At 35.2% G+C, this 24996-nt stretch overlaps 2 protein-coding genes and 1 long non-coding RNA gene across 3 annotated transcripts in view; 1 reads left to right on the top strand and 2 right to left on the bottom strand.

The window, feature by feature from the left end:
• The window catches only part of LOC101256275 (uncharacterized), a 29616-nt gene extending 10475 nt beyond the window's left edge, over positions 1–19141 (bottom strand). The window contains exons 1-8 of the mRNA XM_004237196.5: positions 18276–19141; positions 15007–15163; positions 14353–14430; positions 13942–14016; positions 13699–13818; positions 11198–11362; positions 6728–7253; positions 6349–6505 (exon numbers count right to left, since the gene is read on the bottom strand). Coding sequence (XP_004237244.1) covers positions 6349–6505; positions 6728–7253; positions 11198–11362; positions 13699–13818; positions 13942–14016; positions 14353–14430; positions 15007–15163; positions 18276–18784 — 1787 coding nt within the window. The 5' untranslated portion in view covers positions 18785–19141. The remainder of the gene's footprint in view (positions 1–6348; positions 6506–6727; positions 7254–11197; positions 11363–13698; positions 13819–13941; positions 14017–14352; positions 14431–15006; positions 15164–18275) is intronic.
• A 744-nt stretch (positions 19142–19885) lies between these two features.
• On the top strand, positions 19886–20782 carry LOC138348033 (uncharacterized). The gene is made up of 2 exons (XM_069296640.1): positions 19886–20468; positions 20574–20782. The coding sequence occupies exons 1-2, from the start codon at positions 19886–19888 to the stop codon at positions 20780–20782; spliced, it is 792 nt and encodes a 263-aa protein (XP_069152741.1).
• A 2013-nt stretch (positions 20783–22795) lies between these two features.
• On the bottom strand, positions 22796–24996 carry LOC112941348 (uncharacterized). The gene is made up of 2 exons (XR_003246488.2): positions 24471–24996; positions 22796–22998 (listed from the first exon to the last, which is right to left on the bottom strand). It is a non-coding gene; the product is annotated as an uncharacterized lncRNA (long non-coding RNA).

Genomic DNA, 24996 nt, shown 5'->3' on the forward strand with positions numbered 1-24996 from the left:
ATCCCCACAATTTTCACGAGACCTAAAAGCAATAAAGGTTGGTGAGATTCCCGTTACATGGGCCTCTCCTATGCCTACTATTTGTGCAGAGACCAGTTTCTATATCTGAGACATAAGACCTTCAACGAGTAAAATTGCTGATTTTGCATGATATGAATTTTTTTTTTGAAGTTGGTAACTTTAGTCTATATATGCACAGGTATACTACAACAAAAGTGTAGTTCCCCTTCAAAGGTTTTACAACTTACAGAATAAAATAGTCAGTCTAAACTGCTACCCATAAACAATCTAGCACATCAAAGATATATTGTCCTAGTTAATATATCTTGTTTACACCAAATAGAAAAGAGCGAAGCAGTCCATCTTGATCTTCTGTAAGCTATTCTGCCAATTTTCAGAACTCCTATTGTTTCTCTCATTCCAGATTGTCCACCAAATACATGCCGGGACAAGTTTCCATCTCTTCTCCTTGTTAGAAGCATTGCCATCTCAATTCCAGCTGCTCAGGATTCCTTTAATGCTCTCTGGTTTCACCCATCTTATCCCCTTTAGACAAATGAACATTCTCCATAATTGATCTGTCCATGTACAATGCAAAAAAAGATGGTTAATTGTCTCAGCATGTTCTCCACATAAAGTACATCTCGAAGCCAACTGATAGCCTCTTTTCTTTAGATTTTCACGAGTCATAACTGCTTCTTTTGTTAATAGCGACATGAAGCAGTTTACTCTGTAGGGTACTTTTGGTTTCCAGATGATCTTCCATGTCCATTTCATCTCCTGTCCAGCATTCTTGACCTTTGGTATCATTCTGCCAAACTAACAAGTCCTTTTCAGTGAGGTTGCTGAAAGAGCCTACTGAATCTTGAAATTCTGCCACTTTGTCAATCTCCCAATCCTGAAGGTTCCTCCTTAAGAACAAATTCCATCCTTGTCCAGTCCACATTGTAGCCACAGTGGCCTGTTGATGTTGGCATAAAGTGAACAATTCAGGATGCAGCTGTTTCATGCGGACAGACCCATTCCACTTATCCTCCCAGAAGGATGTCTTTGACCCATCTCCCACTTCTATCTTGGTTTTGTGATATAGCACTGGCCATAGATTTCTGATTCCCCTCCATACAGTGCATTTATATGGAGTACTTATCATTTTAGTCATCCACTTATCTTCCATGCCATATTTTGCTATGATGACCTCTTTCCAGAGCATGTTATCTTCATTTGCAAACTTCCACAACCACTTCATCATTAGGCTCTGGTTTTGTTTCCTCATATTTCTTATGCCTAGGCCTCCTGTGTTTTTACTCACCATCAGTTCTTTCCATTTAACAAGAAAAAACTTCTTATCTTCACTGCCTTGCCATAAGAAATTTCTTCTAAGAGCATCAATGCTATTAGATACATTAGCAGGCATAGGAAAGACTGACATCATATAAGAGGGTAATGCATCCATCACACTGTTAATTTAAGTCAATCTTCCTCCCAAGGACAAATACTGACTCTTCCAGCTGGTGAGTCTCTTTTCACATTTCTCCAGTACCCCATTCCATATGCCTTTGGACTTGCTTTTAGCTCCCAAAGGCATACCTAGGTAAGTGGTTAGAAGCTCCCCAACCTTGCCTCCTAGTGTTCTGGTCAAAACTTCTGTATTAAGCACATTATTGATAGGATAGATGAAGCTTTTCTCCCAGTTAATGTGGAGACCAGAGAGCTTCAAAAATGACAAAAATGACCCTCAAAATCAGTATTTGTTGTCTCAGCTCCACAAAATACCTATGTGTCATCTCCATATTGTAGATGAGTTATCTCTAAACTAGAAAGTTCTCATGCTTGGAACCCCTTGATCCACCCTTTTCCCTTTGTAGTATTAATGAGGTTACTCATTCCTTCCATAGCTAAGATGAATAAAATTGGGGAAAGAGGATCCCCCTGTCTCAGGCCTCGCACTTGGAAGGGAAAAAGCCAGTGGGTACTCTATTCACAAGAATAGAGAACATGACAGTGCCAATACAATGTTTTATCCATCTTATCCACCTGGCCCCAAAACCCATACTTACCAACATTTGTATAAGAAAGTCCCATTTTAAGAAGTCATAAGCTTTTCGTATGTCCAACTTGCACACAATTCCTGGCTTATTACTCCTTTGGCTGGTCTCTATGCATTCATTAGCTATCAAAACGGCCTTCATAATATGACTGCCCTTGATAAAAGCCATCTGATGTCTATCCACCAGGCTATGTATTACCTTCTTGAGTCTCTCTGCTAGAAGATTTGCAATGATCTTGTATGATATGAATTTGAGTATGCTGAAAAGTTGTAAAGAGAATAATAGAACTAAGAAAGTAGTATTAGTCATATATATTATCAGGAGATTTTTCAACTTTTACAATGAAACATCTCTTAATAAGAAAGGGGAACCTCTGCTTCTTTTTTTATCAAGATATTTTATTAAGCAACACTATGAAAATTTGTGAGAGGGTAGTTAAGGTGAGGACGTGGATGGGTATGCTATCTCCGATAACAATATGGCATGTCAGGGCGATCAATTATAGAATTCACTCACCTTGTAAGGAGACTGTTGGAGCAGTATAGGGATAAGAAGATAGACTAACACATGGTGTTCATTAACTTAGAAAAGGTGTATGATTAAGTTCCTAAAATGATCTATGGAGATGTTTGCAGTCAAGAGGTGTACCAGTGGCTTACACTAGGGTAATTAAGGGCATGTACGATGGAGCCAAGACCTGAGTAAGAATGTAGAACAGTCAGAAGCGGCTTAGAACACTTTCCAGCTACAAGATGTCAGCTATACTTGGTTCAAGAGGGATGATCAAGACAGCTTCCAGGATTAACAGAGGGAAGTTTTAGCAATATAAAGTAAAATAGTTCCCATAGCAAAGGTTGGCCTCTGATCACATGCCTAATCCTTACAGGGGGAGGGGGCTCTTGGATCAAAAAGAAAGAACTACTTTGAACTCGAAAATTGGTGGCTTGGAACAACAGGCTTCAGTGATAGGGATAGAAGATTGGTGGAGTTCTTTCAATTTTACAAGATGGCCGAACTATGTGCTAACGTGTAAATAAAAAGCACCAAATCCAAGCAGAAGAAGTAGAGCAGAAGTAAGGCTGGCAACCTAGTGTCCAAAGGGAACAACTTTTAAAGGAACTGCGGCAGATATGATTGTGATACTTGGAGCAGACCATTTATAGAGGAAGAATACAAGAACACCAAGTGTCCCATCTGTCCTATCCTTGGGGGACAGGGTAACCTGGTACCTGTTAATGGGGAAGGTGGCAGGTACGCCATGGAATTAGTCAAATCAACCAAGAAAGAAGACATCAAAAACAATAGAGGAAGAATCAACCAAGAAAGCAGCTTTAACCTTAGACTTTGAGGGACTGATCAAGAATGAAAAAGTCTATTGGAGACAAAAGTCAAGGGCTTTATGGTTGAAGGAGGGTGATAGGAACACCAAGTTCTACCACATTGATCAATTAATGGTACAGAGTGAAATAATAGAGGAGCCAGCTAGAATTGAGGTTGCCATTAACGAATTCTACCATAATTGTATACGTCAACTATTCACTGGAGACCTATTATTAGCTTGTTCACTAATTGTCCAACTCTCACAGTTGGGGACAATGAAAGATTGGAACTTTGATGAGGTTGAAGTTTTAAGGTGTTTGAAGGTGTGCAGCAAATAAAGCCCCTGGTCCAGATCAAGTGCTGGGAGAGCATGAATCAGGATATCATGAATGTTTTTCAAAACTTCTATGAGCAAGAAGTATTTGAAAGAAGTTTTAATGCAACATTCATAGCCCTTATCCCTAAGAAGAAAGGTGCCAAGGAACTAAGAGACTACAGGCCTGTAAACTTAATAGGCAGTATCTACAAAATATTCTCCAAAGTTTTGACAAAGAGGTTGAAAAGGAGTGATAATTAAAACTGGTTGATGCTCAGCAAATGGCCATCATCAAATGAAGGCAAATCATGGATGTTTTAGTGGCTAATGAAGCAGTAGTCTCGAGGTAACAACAAAAGAATCCTGGTATCTTATGCAAACTGGACAAAAGAAAAAGCCTATGATTATGTAACCTGGAAATTTTTGCCAAGTGTGCTGGAGAAGATGAGCTTTGGTCAAAAATGGATACAGTGAAACGTGCCAAGGAACTAAGAGACTACAGGCCAATAAACTTAATAGGTTGTATCTACAAAATGTTCTCCAAAGTGTTGACAAAGAGGTTGAAAGGAGTGATATTAAAACTGGTTGATGCTCAGCAAATGGTCATTGTTAAAGAATGACAAAAGTCTCACGTCGGTGATTATGTGACGGGTGTACTCCTTATAAGGCTTGGGCAATCCTCCTCCCTTTGAGCTAGCTTTTAGAGTGTGAGTTAGGCCTAAGACCTAATTTCACATAGCCCGTCTCACCCAATGTTGGGACCCCAAAAATGAAAAATTCCTCACGCACCATATGCTAAGCACTGGGCCTGAAGTGGGTGTTAAAGAAAGACAAAAGTTCCACATCGGTGGTTAATGAGATGGGTGGACTCTTTATAAGGCTTAGGCAATTCTCCTCCCTTTGATCTAGCTTTTGGGGTGTAAGTTAGGTCTAAGACCTAATTTCACAGCCATCATCAAATGAAGGCAAATCATGGATGTTTTAGTGGCTAATGAAGCATTAGACTCAAGGTAGCAACAAAAGAATCATGGTATCGTATGCAAACTGGATATAGAAAAAGCCTATGATTATGTAGCCTGGAATAGATGAGCTTTGGTCAAAAATGGATACAGTGGATTAGATTACGTATTTCAACAGTTGCTTTTCTGTGCTGATTAATGGATCACTGCAGGTTTTTTCAAGGCTCAGTCTCGATCTCCCATCCTATTCATCAGTGTCATGTATGGACTCAACAATATGATCAAAACAGCTTACTTGAGGGGGTCTCAATCAAGGAGACCCTCGGTTTCCCTTCCTATTCATCATTGTCATGTGATGCAAATTAAGATAGCTAGATTGATATCAAGAAGGAGGGTGAGGGTCATCTTGGATATGAAAGTTTACAATCACCCACAAAGGGCTCAAAGTGTCATGGAAGATCAATTAAAAGAGCTTTGAAAGTTCATAACATGCTCAAATAGATTTATGTGTGAAGAGATGACAACCACATAGGTCATCAAGTGGTTATTTTAATAATTTGGTCATTCTTGTAAATTGCTATTTTTACATTACTAATATAAATAGTCTTTAAGGTCTTCATTTAGGGTTAGCTAAGTTGAAGATAGAGAAAATACTCTTGGTGTGAATTTTTGGGAGGATTCCCTTTATCTCTTCAATGAACCTCTCTTGGATACTGTAAGTAAGATTTCCATGTATAAGTTCATTTCTTTTCTCCCTTGGATTACGTCTAATGGTCAATTTATTTTAATTGTTAGATATTTCACTTCTATATTCTGAAGTCTATGCCCTCTAATTTTAATTTCGTAATCATATCTTTGTATCTTGTCTTGTATGTTTACTTGTGATTCAATTTATTGTTCTTGAATCTAGATTCCTAGAATCACATCACATACTGCTATGTTTTTGGTGTTTACTTTAATGATATTGTGTGTCTGTCTCTACCATTGATGCTTTAGATTCGTTATAGATAGAGATAGTATATCCTAGAGCAGCTCCCTTGTAAAATATGGTTTCAGTTTTACTACTACCCAAGTATTGTTTTGATCCCTGATATGATACAAAGTTACTAATTTCAAAAAAGAGCAAAGAACTTCTCTTTGATAAATGCACACATACACATTTCATTGAACATGTTTTTCTAAAGTTTGAATGTCTCAATTCAGACTCGAATTGAGTAACTTACTAAATCAATTTATTCACTTCTCATTTACTACGTTTCCTGACGTGGGCTCAAAAATCTAAGCCAAGAGTTCAGTCGATTGGGGTTGAGAAAGTGCTCTAGTGAGACCCACAGATGCTTGTAGGTGATATTTGTGTTGTTAATACTATTACTCTAGAGTATATGCTCCATGTACTTACTATACGATCTTAGGAGGTGTTATGGTATGTCTACTTTGAGTTTTACCATGTCGTTGATACGCTATTGATGGTTGATAATTATTAGTTGTCGAGTATATACATATAATATGCTTATATGTTTTGCATGATTGGGTTAATTGTGCTATTGAGAATTGAGATCAGTGATCATAGGTTCGCCTCAAGGAAAGGGGGTGTCAAGTATCAGTGATGGCCTCCATTTTGGGTAGTAAATAGATATTAATGAACTGGAAAATCTGTAACCATAAAATGAGGGCCTTCTTTGTAAAAACTATCTTGGAGATTTACCTTTCTAGTCGAACTGAACTGCCAATTAGTGTAGAAACCGAATGAATAATTATGCCAGAAGAAAGCAAGCAAGGCACAGATGATCCAATCAGCAAGGTGACCGTTTTGAGTGGTTTTGGCAGCCGTGCTGGTGACAAAGTTGCTTCAAGCAATCCATCTAGATTTTCAGAGCATTGATCAGTTAACAGCGCTTACTACTGATACAAGAAATTCTAGTTATTCTACTAGGACAATTCATTAACATCATCCACACTACAAGTATCTGCCCAAAATATATGGTTAACTAAATCTAGATTGTCATTAGGTTCATGGAGACTATGGACTCTCATGTCCATATCATAAACGGCAACAATAAGGAATGAAATAAATGTGGACTTACATGCAAATGCAGGAGAGGCTAGCCAAGCAAGAGCCAAATAAGATGATCCTATTTTGTAAAAGTTCCCCACAATCAAAAGAACAAGCCACTGCAATAAACCAGCTTTAAAGAGCCATCTCTCAGCATCTAACTTTGCCAGATCTTCTTGCACAACCAAAGGCAAGTTTGCGTTTCTTCTTGAAAATGTCTTTGTCAGATACTTCAACAGAATGAGATAGCCCAGATGTTGACCAATGAAAGCCCCGAGCACGGCAGGTGCACCGAACAAACCAACCACTAACCACGGACTTGAAACATAGGGAATGGGTGAAGATGATACGAGGGGAAGAACAAAAGCAACAAATACAGAGAAGCCAATAGCGCACATCCACATGAGCACGAGACTCAAGGATGATAAGGCCAAGGAAACCATGGCAGAACGTCCACCCATAATTACTGATGTCGTCCATATTAGAAGTGCCTGCACTATCACTGTATTGTAGAGCAAACTCGCAAAGTACTGTCGGAATACGACCATGTATGTTCCCTGAAATCAGTTAAAATGCATTAGGAAACAAAGTTGTTGTGCAAAAAGGGTGCAGGATAAACTCTGTTAAATTAGGTGTTAGGCCTAATTCACACCCCAAAAGTTAGCTCAAAGGGAGGAGGATTGTCCAAGCCTTATAAGGAGTCCACCTATCTCATTAAACACCAATTTGGGACTTTTGTCATTCTTTAACAAACTCCAAACAGGAGATTATCAATATTCATCATAAAGCACTGAGACTCTATTATAACTTTCCTTTGTTTCATCAAACAATAATTAAATAACTGTCATCAGCAGTTTAGAGAATCTTTTGTCAGTAGACTCCCCGTCCTTAATGATGTATTATGCTCACTGATCCTAAACACAGGGATTCAGACTCTGAATCGGGTCAGACACAAGAAACTATTCGAGGAAACAACAGATATATATCAATTGTACGGAACTATGTGTCCTTTTTTATGAGAAAATAAATTCATTAATAAAAGGAAAAGGTAAAGCACAGAATAATCATGACCTTTAGCATCATGGAAGAAAAGAGAAAAACAGTTATAGTAAAAAGTGGTTTTCAGGCTAAAGGTACACCACTGGGAAAAACATTTTATCTTACTCCGCATGTTTATAAAAAAAAAAAAAAAATCGATATCCCGTCAATAAGGTAGTAGAGGCATATGCCAAGGTTGAAGAAATTTAGCACAAACTTCAAGACGAATGCACCAGAAACCATCGCTTGCATTTTCATACCTAGGAGAATTGCTTTAATTCGCATCCAATCCATAACAAGTCAGAGGCATTTCCAATATTCTGAAGTACAGATTGCATCAAATATTTCCATATAAAGAGTTCTTTCCTTTCCTGGAAGAAGACAAGAGACTGGAAGAATAAGATACTCCATAACAGTTCATTCAGGAATTTACTCTCAGCTAAGGGCTTCTCTCTATCTCACAAGCTTGGACCTGCATTTCTACCGTCTTGCTTCTCAAATTGTGTTAAATATCTGCCGTTACAATTTCCATTACCTGTGGTTACAATTTGATGTATGGATAAAACCAGGGATCAACTTATCCACAACCTATTGTTTCCACCCTTTGACATTGGCTTCATCAGTGCAATGAGTAGAGAATGCTAGATAAATAAACTACTATATTCACAATGAATTTGCAGTACGACTTATATTTCTATCTTTTCTCCTCTGCTAAGCCAAACAAGCACATTCAAGTATTGCGAGTCCAAATATTAGCCTACATGACTTTTCTACTCTCACAATCAACTTGTCCACAACCTATTGTTTCCACCTTTTGACATTGGCTTCATCAGTGCAATGAGTAGAGAATGCTAGATAAATAAACTACTTCATTCACAATGAATTTGCAGTACGACTTATATTTCTATCTTTTCTCCTCTGCTAAGCCAAACAAGCACATTCAAGTATTGCATGTCCAAATGTTATCCTACATGGCTTTTCTACTCTTGTAGTACTAATATAATAGACCTGGCAAAAGGACCTAGTCACCCCACAGAACTGCCTGCTCAACCAGCTCAAACGTTTACTATATTGGTTGCACTTGGCTCAACTGGGCTCTTTTTTTCCCCACACCAAACACCTAATAGACTTGTGTGGCCCGAAATTGGTAATCGACCTGCAACCTTGGAAAGCCCTCCTTCTAACTGCTTAAGTCTAAATTAATTTTTCGGAATACTACCATCACGATATAAACCATTGATCTCTTTTTCCAAGTTTAAGGCCACAAAAAAATACAAAGAAGCTTATCTAAAAAAACACTTTGATACAATATTTTAATTACTATTGAAATCTGTACATTTTGTATGAACTCCATTCAGAAATTGATAATTAACATCAAACAAAATAGTTGGTGGTCTAACATCATCTACTTAAAGAGGAGCTTTGAATTTCATGATATTAAGGAAAATTTTCTATTTCTCGGAATTCAAAATTATTATGGCAACTCTTATTGAATTGGTGGTCTAACATCATCTCCTTAAATAGGATCATTGAGTTGCATGATATTAAGGAAAATTTTCTAATTCATGGAATCCAAAGTAATTATGGTGCAACCATTTTTTTTTATAATTGAAAAAACTCAAGAGGGTTAGTGGCGTAGGGTTGAAACTCGGTAGATGATGGGTCCACCACTCTACCCTTCTTCACTTAAATACATTTGCCAATGATGGGATTCGAACCCATGACGTGCACCTAACTCACACATCACAAGTTGTGCTCTTACCACTGGAACAAAGCCCTAGGGCCCAATTCATCATAGCACAATTCTTGAGAATAATTTACACAATATTCTTAATAATTCTCGACTTCCAATGTTTTACATGCTACCTTTCGCTGCTGACTAAAATCTCACAGCAATCTTATTAATTTTTAGTTCAACTCTGAATTTCTTCATTCATCAGACAAATCATTTAGTTTGGCTTCCAAATTGCTGGTAGATTATCCTATATGTTACAACATCTTATTGCTCACGTACACTACTAAAGGTAATAGGTCCATCAAAGCAGATGCCAAAGTGATCTGTAATCCAAGTCAAAATCCATCTAAATCATTGTCACCTAGACAATTTACCAAACAACTACTACTTTTACGCCTCAATCCAAAGTTAGTTCGAATCGATATATGAATCCTCATTGATCATCTTGCTCCATTTCCATTTCATGTAATATTCAATAATTTAGAAACACCCTGTCACATCCAAGCAGCGATATGACAGAGCCCCTTGCCATTTCTTTCAATCACATTTGTGTGCCAATGGGGCCCACGTCAACAAGTCCCCAATTCTGTATTGTGAGAAGTAATCATAAATTAACATAGGTGTTTTACCAAGATAAAAGCAAATATTATAAGATCTACGGTACCGATCTTCCTCTTTTTTTTCATGTTTCAAATATAACATGATGCATCCTGCAGTAGACACCAATTTCAAGGTAGAAGTGGTAAATCGAGGCTTTTTAAGTAATCAAATGATCACAGAAGTCAAGTCCCAATCTAACAGATTATTATAAAATCTATGGCAGTGTTTTCAAAAACATTTTCGGGCGAGTCTTGGGGCGAGGCGTACCAAAAACACTCTGGGGTGCGAATTTATAATGTAGATTCGTAGGGTGCAAGTCCTAGAATTTGGGGCTTATAAAAACATTAGTCCTAGGCGTAAAAAGGGACTCCCACAAGTTAATTTTTTATTTTTATTTTTTTGGTTTTTGAGCCTTTTTATGGCTTTAAATCATATATTTTATTATTGGTATAATGAACTTTTCAAATTAATACCTTTTTTTTTCATTATTTGCTATTAATACCTATCTCAAATAAAAATCATGATAATTTTTTCTATATATTATCGATTATTTATTAAAATTTATTTGTAAAATCATTGAAAGTTTTACTTTTACTATTTTCTTAGTAATAAAATTATAAAATTGAATATGCATAAGACTATGCGTCATAGATCCATGGGACTTACATTCGCCCCATACTACATAAAATGTCTCGCCTCACACTCCTGCCTTTTAAAAGTCTTATGTACGATACCCATCCTCTTTTTTTTATGTTTCATAAATAATATAATTCATCCTGCAGTAGACACCAATTACAAGGTAAGAAAGGTATATCGAGGCTTTCTAAGTAATCAAATGATTGCAGAAGTCGAGTCCCAATCTGACAGGTTACAATTAGATATATAGTACCCATCCTCTTTCTTCATGTTTCATGAATAATAGAGAGAAGTACTGATAACATCCCAAACCTTGGCGCAAATTACAAGATCATCTTCGAACTATTAATAGCCTTAAAAACACCAATTTACTTGACTAACTGAACTTAAATACACCACATCTTGCAACATTAGTGAAATACACCACCAATTTCAAGGTAAAAAGGGTATATTAACAACCAACGACAAAAGAACTGCAGTTCGTGAACATACCAAAATGTCGAAATATATAGCAGTATCCTGGCCAGACTTTCCACTGGAATTTGTCCCCTTGCCTTTGGGCAAATTTGTAGAAGTTCCAGCCTTAAGCAGAAAAGCAAGCATATTTTCTCCAAGATGTTGAAGAGAACCAGGCTTTAAAAGCTTTAATTTGTCATTCTGCACGCAAAAGGCACCACATTTGTAAAATAAAATAAAAGACTCCCAGTTAAAAGCCAAAAAAAGCCTAAAGAAGCGACAAGTCTGTTGGGGCATTGTGCAAGAAGAAACACCTTCAAACTAAAGCACACAATTTACAATGATTACCTAACAATTGTAATATAGCTTGTAACATCAAAACTAATTACTCTCTCTATCTCTCTCTTTGTTCCAATTTATGGGGCAATTTTTCCTATTTAGTCAGTCCCAGAAAAAGGACATCTTTCTTTAGTAAGTACAATTATCTTAAACTTCCATTTTACACTTAATGAGATGATGTGTGGCCACAATTTCTATGGCTTGTTTTAGACCACAAAACTCCTAAGACTTTTCTATTGGCTTTCCAAAACAGACCATCTTCTTTCTCTGGAATCAACTTTACTGATTGCATTTGCTGAATCGATACATCAACTTCCTGTGTTTCTCGGCCAAAGAGGTTCCTTCTGAATTCAAAGTTCAGTCCAACATCATAGAATATATCTCCTAAAACGACTTCAGAATTATTGTCCAGTCTATATAGGTGGAAAATTGATCTTTCAGCAAACCAGGACAATCCTAACTATATTTCCAAAGTTTTTTTCCCATTGGCCACCATCAAGCCAACATTTTGAATTCCTCCTATAAGCAGCAGATCTGTCTCCAACCAGCTACTCCATATGGCATCTTAACTACTTTAGGTGCCCAGGAAACTTCTCTCTTATATTTGACATCAACCACCGCTTCCCAAGGAGCTTATTTCCCATTATTTAACCTCCAGAGCTATTTACAAAATAAGGTCTGATATCTCGAGAAGAATTCTATTACTCAATAAGAGTTGGAGTTTCAATTAATGAGTCAGAGACATTTATGTATAACTGTTTTACTAACAACACTGATAATCAGCTTTAACTGACGCATATCTAAAGAGGAATTCTGATACTCAATTAACAAAAGGCCCTATTCTATCCTCCTATTTCTCTATGTATAACTGCTTTAGCAACAACACTGATAATCAGATTTAACTGAAACATGTCTAAAAGAGGAATTTTGATACTCAATTAGCAAAAGTCCCTATTCTATCCTCCTCTTTCTCTTTTTCCATCAAACTCAAAGAAGGGACCGCCACTTGCTTGAATAGTTTTGCGACTTAGTATGTGAACTGTGAAGCACATTCTTCTTTGAAGTTGCTTCGCTTCACACATACAAAGCAAGGACCCACCATTTTGCATCGCCTCATCACTTAAAGTGACAGATCAATCAATTTAAATAAAACTGGAGTCACCTGATACTGTTTCCATCACTGTAAATAGAAGACGAGGTCCATGAAATCCATTTCCAGTTTGCACATCAGCAAAGTAGTTCATAATGAGGTTCGAAGTCCCATCAGCAGTTCCCTTATACATAATACTAGAAGACCTAATCAGCTTTCTTTCTTAATGCAAGCTTTCGTACAGTAGTCTTGTCAAGTACTTCCATATATTATGATGCTGGAAACTCATTAGTACTCCTAATGGAGAAAGTCACGCATAACTAAGAGCATCATCCACGGAATGAGCTAATATGTTGTGCTGACATGAGTTGATACATAGCATACTCAAACACAGCTTCCACATGAAACATGGGGCCTCAACTACAACAGAAATTGCACAATTACCTATGCAACAAAATTACAGAAGATTCTCTTTAAGTTTCCAGACATGGTGCCCGTTTGGATTTAGCTTATTTTTAAGTGTTTTAAACTTTAAAGTATTTTTTTAGTTTTGGAGGTGTTTGGAAAATATAAAAAGTGCTTTTAAGCATTTACTTTTTGGCTTTAAAAGAAAAAAAGAAGTTAAAAGTAGGGTATCATCTACTTTATGACTTTTAGATTTTGACTTATAAGTTGCTTTTTCTAAGCCCATCCAAACAAGCCCTTAAAGCCCGTCTGGATAAGCTAATAAAAAGTAACTAATAAGTCAAAAGTTAAAAGCAATAAGTAGGGGATGCCCTGCTTTTGGCTTTTTGGCTTTTTGCTTTTGGCTTATTGTAGAACTTTTTTGGCCTAGAGGTGAGTGCTTAAAAGCACTTCTTCAACTTTTCCAAACACCTCCAAAATTAAAAAAGTGATTCAAAGTCAAAACACATAAATAAGCTAAATCCAAACACCCCCTTACTCAAACGTGATGAAATTCCAAAACAAAAAATTGTCCAAAAATTATGAACAACTTTGATCATTAGCATGCCTGAATTATAAGTGTTGCAGAATTGCCTTTGTAAGTAGAAAATAGCATATTGCCAAAAAGGTAGTATAATAGTTCATTGGGAGGCATATTAAGTACCTTTGTGTGGTATACAGCAGTATTATCAGCATATGCAAAATCCAGACCAGAAAGGCCAGCAAGTTCTTGGTACACTTGGAAATCAGTAGCAGATTTTACTGCCCCGGATTTAAATAAATCCTGCAGCACTAAAGACAGTTAAATGTAAGTTCAGAACCTTAACCCACAGAGGGTAGTAATATAAATGGTACATCAACGGTTTCAGGAAAAATATTTATCTCTCTTTGAGTAATGCAAACTGACCTGTGCAACTATTTGACCAGATGGATATTGTGCTGCCAAGGCAAAATTTTCAATTGCCCATGGCTGAGGACCAGCCTGTAATTAAAGAACAATAGGTGAGCCAAAAATAAGAATCCAAGATAAAGAGAAAAGGAACTTTTGATATATCGATTATTTGAGGAAAAGTGTTTTTCTTGTAAAGAGGAAGTGCCCAAAAAGACCTTTTTTATCATAAATAAGTTCGGGCATGTTCATCTAAAAAGGAGAAGCATATGCATGCCAATCTGATCAAAATTAGCTCATCACAAAAATTGGATAAGAAAACCATAGCAAAGCAGCAACTTGTTTTATCTCATAAACATCCATACACCACCTATTCAGTCACCAAACGAGAAGAAGAGATAGAAAAGGACTGTAACAGTAGATACAAACCTGAAATATTCCCGACTTCCCTCCAACACCCATGGCCTCCAAGTCAATAGCCATTGTTAAAGTGTCACTCCAAGGGTGCTGCATCAATGAAATAACTATGCAAGTTAACAGAACTCATAATGAGATTTTAAATGTTTTAGGTTTAGCAGTCAATTTCTGCTATTTGATACTACATCCCTTGTGAGTGCTGAAAAGCGAAAATAGCCATCAAGTTAAAATGCGTAAATCTATCCCAGGTGGCATAGACATGGACACTAGTGTCATGTCATACATAACATGGAGTGATCAAAACAAGAAGACCAAAATCTTGAGAAAGTGGATACAAGCAGAATAGAGCATGAAATTATAATTATGTATGTCATACTTAATACATCAATTATATACCAATAAGTTAAAAACTTGCAGAAAAAAATGAAAAGAAATACCACCAATTCATAGGTTATACATCAGATAGAATAAACTTGAGTCATTCCCATCATGATAAAGATTAAGAGGCATCTATAGAGTTCAAATACAAACAAGAATTAAGTTTAATCTTAAATGCCTAATAAGCTGAGTTGCAAGGCATCATCCTCGTCCTTTCCTAGTAGGAGTTAAGATTTGGTACTATATAGGTCAACAAAATCTCGAGATAAGTCTAAAAGGGACAAAAACCTGAGTTATAAAACTGTGAGCACCATTTAAGCCCTCCTCCTCTCCTGTGTTAAACAAAAAAATTACGGCATTTTTGAACCCATGAGCCCATTGAGACACTCCTCGAGCAAGTTCCAACATAACAGCTACACATGAGCTGCAATCTCCAGCCCCTTCACTATAGGAAAATAAGCCAACATGATAGGTCAATATTAGCAAGTACCACTTCAACTTTGCATGCAGATGAAAGCATATACATTATTGAATCATTAGATTAGATTAAAACAAAAGGCTGTTTTAAATTGCCCATAACAGTTTTAAAAAAAAAAAAAAGGCCTGCAAAACAATAAGTGGCACCAATGCATAAATAGTTAAAAGATCAAACAGCAAAGGCATATACAGGTACTGCATATAAAGGATATTGAACCAACCTGTCACACGTTATCCTCTGAAAAAGACGAAGAAAATAATGTACGACAGCAAGACAAACCAAACATAAACGGTATGCACATAGACCAACCCTCTGCTGATTATTATTCTGGACTCTTCAGAGATGTGAGAGGGAGAGAAAAAATACTTTTCTTTATTATGAAACTCAATACAAAGTACTCATTTGACTTAAAAAATGGTGACTCGGATAAGGATTTGACTCGGCAAGGATAGAGAACTTACATAGCAGTAAGTCTAAAGTTCCCTCTCCATTCACTGACTCCCCCTGGATGTAAGAACGCCCCTTGAATGTAAAAACGACTAGGACAGGACTGACTCCCATAGAAATTCTTGGTCGACGGTTAGTAAAACTTATAGCCTTTTTAGCAGGAAAATATCCTATGAAAACACACCTAAGAGGATGCAGATCTGACTTGCCTGATTTTGAGGATGAATGTGAATATAGGAAACATTCCCGAAGATTCTAGGAACCATTTTATCGAAAAATCCAAAATTCAGGGAGACTTCTAAGAGTATCAAGTAAGCTTTTAAAGTTCAGAATTCTTGATGGTATTTGTTACTAAGATGTGCAGTTGTTAGGACACTTCCCCCAAGACTGTTTTGCAACCCTTTTGTGAAGCAATAGTGATCCAATAATACCACAATTGGCCATTCTTCTCTCTGCTATCCAATTTTTTTGAGGAGCATTGACATATGAAGATTCAAGAATAATTCCCCTCTTTTTGGAAGAAAAAAAGAGGTATTGCTTAAAGTAGTCCCTGGTGTTATCAGAAAGGAATCATTTATTTCGCATATCAGATTGGGTTTTTGTTCAGACTAAAAAAAGTAGGAAGAATATAGATAACATCTGATTTTTGCTTAAACATATAGATCCACCTTACACTTGTTTAATCATCGACCGATGAGTGAGTCAAAACATCTAGCACCAGAGTGAAAATATAGATGACTCGAAACATCTTGGTTATATAAAAAGATGAATGACCTAAGGACCGATGGTGGAGCCAAACTTTCTCTTTATTGGACATAATAGATTCAGACCAGAGTGAACTAGAGAAAGAAATTTGTAGTTGTACTGTCACCATTGTGAAAATCTAAACAATAAAGACCATCATTCTTACTAGCATGCCCAATCACCTCCTTCATGCTTTGTTCCACAAATATACAATATATGAAGGAAGCAAGTCACTTGGCACTTAGAATCTTTGGTGAGTTACTATAGAAACGATATTTGCTGATAATATTTGGCACCTGGACATTCTTAAATATCAGCCACCCATGTTGGAGAGAATTTGTTCGTGACAGAAGTAACAGCAGTGATACAAATACATGTGAAGACCAATGAACTGCCTGTTGAAGCTGATATCTCTAGAAATCTCAGAATGGTATCATGTGCAAGGTTTGAAGCACACTAGTTTTCCAAATTAGAAAGGGAATTAATGAAGAATGAAGAATAGAGAAAAGAGAAGAGAGGATAAATCGCCCCCAAGAACAAAGAGAGGCCAAGCTACTTCCAAAAGCTGAAGACAAAGTTTATATCCATGAGAGATTGAGCTCTAAATCTTGTTGAAGACTAGTCAAGGGAAGATATCATCATGAAAGAGACCTAAAAAAGATCCCACACATATTGTACTAATAAGATAGTAATATTTCACTGCAAATGTGGGTGATTTGATTCGAGAACTTGTAATAAAAGCTAACATCTTATTAGTCCACCTACACTGAGATTGTAGGACTTCATTTGAGTTGCTTTTTCAGATCTAATGCTTTTCATTGTCCAGGTAAAATTCCCCTAGAATGACCAGGATTACCTCCTCTTTGTTTGAAAAGTTAACATATCCTGACTGATGCTCACAAAATCCCAGTAGCATCCCTTATCAGTTCTGCATATGCTTCAAATATAAAAGTTTTTCAGCATTATCCTATATCATAGTTCTTACACCAAAAAGAAGCAATGTAGACACCTGTGGTTTATCCTACTGAATTGATTTCCTAAAAGTTTCAAAGTACCTATTAAGTACATCTTCGATGGTCTAAAGATCCTCAACTAAACCTATTTTTATAAAGTAATAGCATTTTGCGATGTTTAGACAAAAAAGATCGCCTCTTTACAAGAAATATACCAAAAAGTAGAAAACCTCCAAGAGATTTGTTTTCTACAGACGAAACTGAATCTCTTATACATAGAGAAACTTCATGGGTGCACTTAAAAGGAAATAAAGGATAAGATGCTACTCCTCAGTTGTACGAAACTCATCTCTACACCCTCAAGCACTTACATATTTCTCTCTCTCCAAATGACACACATAAAAGCTAGCGGCACAAGCTTCCGTGTCCTGTATCTTCTCTGTCTTCCACAGTACCAGTTGAACATGACCTCTTTCACAATACATGGGTATCACCCAAAAAAAAAATCCAAAGATTTCCCCTCAAAGCTAGCAGACACTGTATGAGATGGTCATCATCCCCCCCCCCTCCCCCGACTGCTAAACCAAAAGTGTTTTATATTTTTATTTGAACATCTACTTGGGTCAGAATATCTACTTCTCGGAGGAACTTGTATCAATACACTTGAATGTTATGCTATGAATAAATCAGAACTTCTTTCTAGATTATAATTTGAAACATAATGAGGTAGAGCTCATAGCTTTAGAATGAGAAGTGCAAGCAAATAAATATTGAATTAGCATTCAAACTGATTAAATTAAGAAAAAAATAGACTTAACATCAACAATATTCTGGATTCTGAACAACATTTGTAGCATACGCTAGTGTCAATTATAACAGGTAGGTAAAAATACAAATATATTTTGAAGACAACAGTATGAAATAGAGAAACATACGCGGAAAACACAGTATCAATGTGGGAAGATACAAGAATAGCATTTTCTGTTGCTTCAGGAGCATATTTTGGCGAAATCCTTAATATAATATGATTGAGATCAGAATAAACCAGAGTTTTCCCTTTGAAAAGTCCACCAACCATATGATTAGCACCAGATTTAGCATGAAAAAGATCTAATTCTACATCAACTTCCCAATGAGCTGTTTCCTTAATATTTTCTGCGGCTTGCAACACATACTGCAAGGCATGATTAAGTGCAGGTGAACCAACAGGATGTGGACCGAATTGAGTTAAGGCTATAACATGCTGAATAGCTTCATGCTCAGAAAAACCCCTTTTACCAACATGTTGAGCTCCAAGTGGTGTAGGCAGATTGAGGTACTGCTGTTCATATACAAACCAACTCCCATATACAGCTGCCACAAACAAAGCCAAAATCACATAATTTGACCTCTTAGCTACTAGAACCACACTTCCACTATCCCGATTAATCCTCTGCCTCACCATTGTCTTTGGGTGATATGAATAAAAATATGACTTGTACTCAACAATCTTAAATACCTAAATATGGAGTACTACTTCAAAAACCTAACTGACTTTGTCATATTTTCATGCTCCATCTATTGCTCTAACTAAAATAGAGAGTTGAACTCGGGACCTCTCTTGGTCAAGGGCATTTTAGGGGGTTTTCCTATTATACTTTTTTTTTCTTTTGAACAAATAAAAAAATCACAAAAGTAGAATCTTGATTAAAAAATTTTATACTATTAAAAAATGAACCGTTTGTCCTTTTAAAAGGTTTTGTTTTAGAAAAAATCATCTTTTCTCAAATTGTTATTTAATTTTTTAAGAATTAGGATTCTTAATTTAAGGATTATAATTTGTTCAGGTATAGAATTAATATTTCTTCCATACTGGTAAGGTAGGAATTAGGTTGATGGTTATCCAAATATTACGAAAATTGAAATTTTACAATTTTTCTTGCCCAATTAAAACACTTTCTTTTTGGGAAAATATGAAGAAGTTAGCGTAGTTTTACATTGGACTCTCAATCAAAAGTCCAAATAAAACAAAGTAGTTTTTTCTTACTACTAAAGTTGTTCTCCATATATATTTTAGAAAAAATCTAGTTTGACTTGGCAAAAGTTTAAGAATATAAATATGATTTTTCAATTTTGTGTTCTAAATTAAAATTATATTAAATATATATGTCAAAAAAAATTGTTATAAAGTATTTGTATAATAGTAAATGTCTATCATGTGGAGACTTTTTTAGGATATGATTAAAGCTTGTGGACCAAGTTAGATTTCTCTTACAAATAGAGTGTTCCTATTTTGTAAATTCATTCATCAAGAGAAATAAAAAGTATTCTTTTCTTTTCTCTCTAGTTTCTTTTTCTTATTCTATAGTTTTATAACACGTTATCAGCACAAGACTCGAATTTCTCAAAACTAAAGGTTAGATTTGAAGAATTAATAAAGGTATTATTTATTCTTTTGTTTTTAATTTTAATAGTCAATCTTACAAAACTAGAGTTCACTGCCCTTCAAAGTTCGGGCAGGAACTACTTCTCATGGGTGTTGGATGCTGAAATCCACCTTGATGCAATGGGTCTTGGAGACACCATAAAAGAAGAAAATAAGGCATCAAACCAAATCTGTGCACGAGCAATGATATTCTTGCGTAATCATCTTGACGAGATTCTGAAAATTGAATATCTGACAGTTAAGGATCCACTTGTTTTGTGGAAAAACCTAAAAGAAAGATTTAACCACTTGAAGATGTTCATACATCCAAAGGCACGATATGATTGGATGCATCTAAAGCTACAAGACTTTAAGTCTATACATGAGTACAATTCTGCCATGTTCAGAATCACTTCTCAATTGAAGTTATGTGGAGAAACGGTTAGTGAGATTGATATGATGGAAAAGACGTTCTCCACTTTCCATGCCTCGATTGTGCTCTTGCAGCAACAATATCGAGAGAAAGGTTTCAAAAAGTATTCTGAACTAATTTCTCATCTTCTTGTGGCCGAACAAAATAATGATTTATTATTGAAAAATCATGAGAATCGACCTATTGGATCTGAACCACTTCCTGAAGTGAATGAGGCGTACACCCACCATGCTAGGTGTGAAAAAGGTCGCGGTCCTAATCGTGATCGTGGTCGTGATTATGGTCAAGAACGTAATTCTATTCCTGGCATTAATCATTCATCAAATAAAAAGGAAAAAATAAAGGATGAGAAACGTGAAGCAACTAGGGAAGATTGTTTTTGATGTGGTGGAAGAGGTCATTATGCACGTGATTGTCGTACTCCCAAACACTTGGTTGAGCTTTATCAAGAATCACTAAAGAAGAAAGAGAAAAATCTTGAGACAAATTTTATCTCTGAAAATCAAGTTGACATCACGCACTTGGATGTAGCAGATTTCTTCGCACATCCTGAAGGAAAAATAGATCACTTAATTGGTGATGGTTCTGTGAACATGGAAGAGTGATTTTTTTTGGGTAGTATTTATTAATAAATTTCATGTAATAGTAGTTGTTTGCATGAGTATTAGTATTTTAAATTAGTTTAGTCGTTCATTAGCTTGTTCCTTAATTCTTAATTAAATAATATATATTTTTCATTGATTTATTTATATGATTCTAATATGATAGATGTCGCACCCTATTTTCGCAAAAAATGGATTTTGTGCACGACCTAACAACTCTTTTGGGATTTTGAGTTTGGAGTCGCCACCTAACGAATTAAGGCGCGTTAGGTCACCTATCTAACCTAACTAAGTCTAGCTAAGGTCAACGAGCCAGAGATTAGAGTAAGGGTTCAAATTACCTCGAGGGGAAGGTGTTAGGCATCTCTCGGGTCCACAAATGTGGGTCCCGGCCGTATCTCATGCAATCTATGTGGGAGTTACAAGTAACAATCAAGGTCACTTCATTTATTAGTTTATTTAAGCTTGCTAAGTGATAACAAATATAAAACAATTAAGACTATTTTATCATTTTTATTAATTTAAACATGCAAGGCTAGATGATAGCAATAAATAAATAATCAAGTTTATTTTTATTTATTTAAACATATGAAACCATGTTATGAACAAATCGAACAAATATCTTATGTTATTATTTCAATTAATATTAAGCATGCTAAAAGGTGATAGAAGTAACAAACACAATAAATACTAATCAATTAGATAAAGATAAGCGAGGAGACAAAAATAGACAAATAAATAAGCCAATAATTTATTTTTTTTTATTTTAAGTTACCCCAAATAAATTATTAAACAATTAAGATTACTTCAATTATTTTTTATTAGAGTATACGACCTATGTGATAAACAAATATTGCAAATATTAAGCAATTAATAGAGAGATAAACAAAAGACATAATATGCACAAAAGATATAAAAGATAGCTCGATTTTATTATGTCACACCAAACAAGAATAATACGTGCGAGAATAAAGTTTGAAAAAATGAGCAAATTTTGAATAGAAATCTTTTTATTAAAAAAATGTTTGTTTCTTTATAGGGATGATGCCACGATATTGTTAATCGCGCTCCTCCACCATAAAAATAATTTTGATTTGAGGTCGGTCTTAGAAAAAATAACAATAGTTTATATTTTTGAAAATGATTTAAAAGATTTAGTTTGCATATAGGCACATGAATATTTACATATAAATACACATAATTCCTTTTAAAATCATGGGTAAGTGGTACTTCCGGGGACGCGTCGGTTTAATTTAAAAATTGGAACTAGACCTCGTAATTTCTTTGACTCTCCCACTAACGATAGGTTAGGAGATAGTGCTTATAATTTATTTTTAAAAGTAAACAATGTCATAATCAATCCAGAATTTTAAAGGAGTATTGAACAATGACTTTTGAAAAAAATTGCAAAAAATTTTGTAAAAAGAAAACTAGTAGAAGATTAATGTAGTAAATTTATTAATTGCAAAGATTTTACCATGAAATATATTTAAAAGCCAAATAATTTGTTAAATGCATGAAAAGATTTTATTTTGTTTTATTATTATTTTAAGAAAACAACATATTGCATCAAGTGCGAAAATCTTCAAAAGGACAAATAAAATTACTAATTAATAATATTAGCTAATTTAAAAGGAGACAAAAGTATGCACAACAAATTTTATTGGAGTGGGTATGCTAAAAAATTTATTTACAAACCTACAAACATGATTTCTAAGTGAACATGTGGAAATAAATAAGGTTTACATTAACAATCATAACATCGATACTTTTACAAGGTTCGCTTTCTCTTGTTAAGTTCATTGGCATGCTAAAAATTATTAAAATATAAAAGCTAAGATCTAGATTACTAACTTTATTAATATTACAAGCTCCCATTGGTTCAAACTAATTAAACAAGACAAACAAATAATTGATTTTAAATAGATTATTTGGGTGATTCCAATATGTTGCCTATTCTAATTACATTAGTAATAGACGGAAAATTTATATCAATCACATAGTAAAAAAACATAATAAGCAAAGAAAACAATTAGCATATATATATATATATATATCCCCCTCCCCTTATAGTCAATCCCCCAAATCTTATATCATATATGAGAGCTTCACTGTTATACGAATATTACAAAAAAAAAAAATAAATACATAAGGAATATATTCAAATACGAATTAGACAAATGATCTCTCTTCTTTAACTTGAACTTCAAGTTTGAGACCTGTCAAAGCAATCACATAACTACACAAGTAATCAAATTATTTTAGACAAGAAGAAACACATATGCAATTATTTAACAACTTATACATAACAAAAGAAATAGAACAATGAGCTTATACAAATGTATGAATACAAAAGAAAAATATAATGTAAATGCTACTTAAGAATACTAACCGGTTAAACAGATTAGGAATGGTAGCAATGAAAACAAGTTGATCCAACCTTTACTCGAACAAAAGCAAAGTAGCAAAGTAGCACTTGAAAGTTACCGAAAACTTATTTCGTTTAAGAGTAGCAAGAGCGCAATGAGAGAATGAGGAGTGATGAGAGAACTTGTGAATGAGAGTGAATGTGTGTGTGAATGAGAGAACTTGTTATGAAAGATGTGAATGTGTTAAAAGAATGCAAAGGGGGTCTCTTATATAGTAGAAGAGGGGGGAACAAATAAGGTAAACATATATTTTTAAGGAATCAATTAATATTTATTTTCCTTATTATAAAAGAGGACCAAATCAGAAAGTTCTAAAATATTTTATTTACCAAATATAAACAAGTAAGAATAAATTAATAGAGAGTAATATATTTTTTCCTTAAATAAAGAGGAGCCAAAATTAGAAAGATATTCTTCTAACATAAATAAGCGAGTAAGAAATCAATAAACTTACAAACAAGGAAAAATAGATCAATTAATATTATTTTCCTTTTCAGAATAGCCAAAATCAAAATTATAATAATATTTCATTACCAAATATAAATAAGTAAAATAAAATTAAGGAGAGTAATATTAATTTCCTTTAAATAAAAAAGAGTCAACTTGGAGAACTAATTTGACTATTAATATACTTTTGTTTTTATTCCTCAATTAAACAAATCATTACTAATACACATTGAGCAAGAATCTACCAGTTTATTTATGAAAAAAGGGTTTGTTAACAATCGATACTAAATCAAGGGAAGAAGAGAAATATTCAAGCAATAATTTCTTAGAAAGATACAAATAACGCTAAAATTATGCAATCATTAACTCAACAGACAAACTTACTCACAATAAACTCAATAAGGTTAAGACTACTACACTTAAAGAAACCTTGACATATTTTGCATAATGAGTCAAACCATTAATTAAACCATCAAATCAAACAGAACAAAGGAAGTTTACGTCTAAGATCGATAAAAGAAAACTTTGATGAGGGTTCATCAAAAAAGTCCAACAATAATAAAACTCAAAGCATATTAACATTTAATCATATGAACATATCTTGGGAGATTAAATGAAGTTTTAACAAGACATTCAAATAGATGGCAGCCTAGAAGATACTTAACTAATAACAATGAACAAATTTCAGAAGATTAACACATTTTAAGCAAGATGCATATCAATTTTCACATAACCATACATGAAACTTCCATGAAAATTTAAATTGAACTGCAGGTAAAAGAGAAGAATAGAAAATGCTAAAAGCGAGATAATACTTTAAAAGGGATGTAGCCGAACGGATCTATTAAAGATCCGTCTTTTGAACTTCTTGAAACTTTCAATAACTCCTTCGGAGCTCTCCTTGTTTACTGGTTTGGAGATGTTGGTGGTCTTAGGTGCTACTACCGGTTGAAGTTGCTGCCTCTGCTGCCTTACTGCTGGTCGTTCACCACCTCGTGCAGCTGCTGGCCGGTGTCTTCCTCGCCGGTGGGGGCTTCTGCCAGTAATGGTGGTCCTCGCCGGTGCTGCTGTTTCCTTCACTGGCGGCGTTGCCTCGTGGTACCTACAAAAGAGGGGAAGAGGAAAAGGGAGGGAAGAGACGCGAAGGGGAGCGGGAAGGAGAAGAAGAAGGAGAGCGACGGGGGAAGGGAGAGAAGAAGGGGGAGAGGGAAGGAAAAGAAGAGGGAGAGCGACAGGAGAAGGGAGAGAAGAAGGGGGAGAGGGACGACTGAAGAGGGAGAAGAAGGGGGGGGGGGGCTGGAGAGAGGGGAGGAATAGAAGGAGAAAAAAAATGTTTTAGGT

Source organism: Solanum lycopersicum, chromosome 4, assembly GCF_036512215.1.
Source record: "Solanum lycopersicum chromosome 4, SLM_r2.1".
NCBI lineage: Eukaryota > Viridiplantae > Streptophyta > Magnoliopsida > Solanales > Solanaceae > Solanum > Solanum lycopersicum.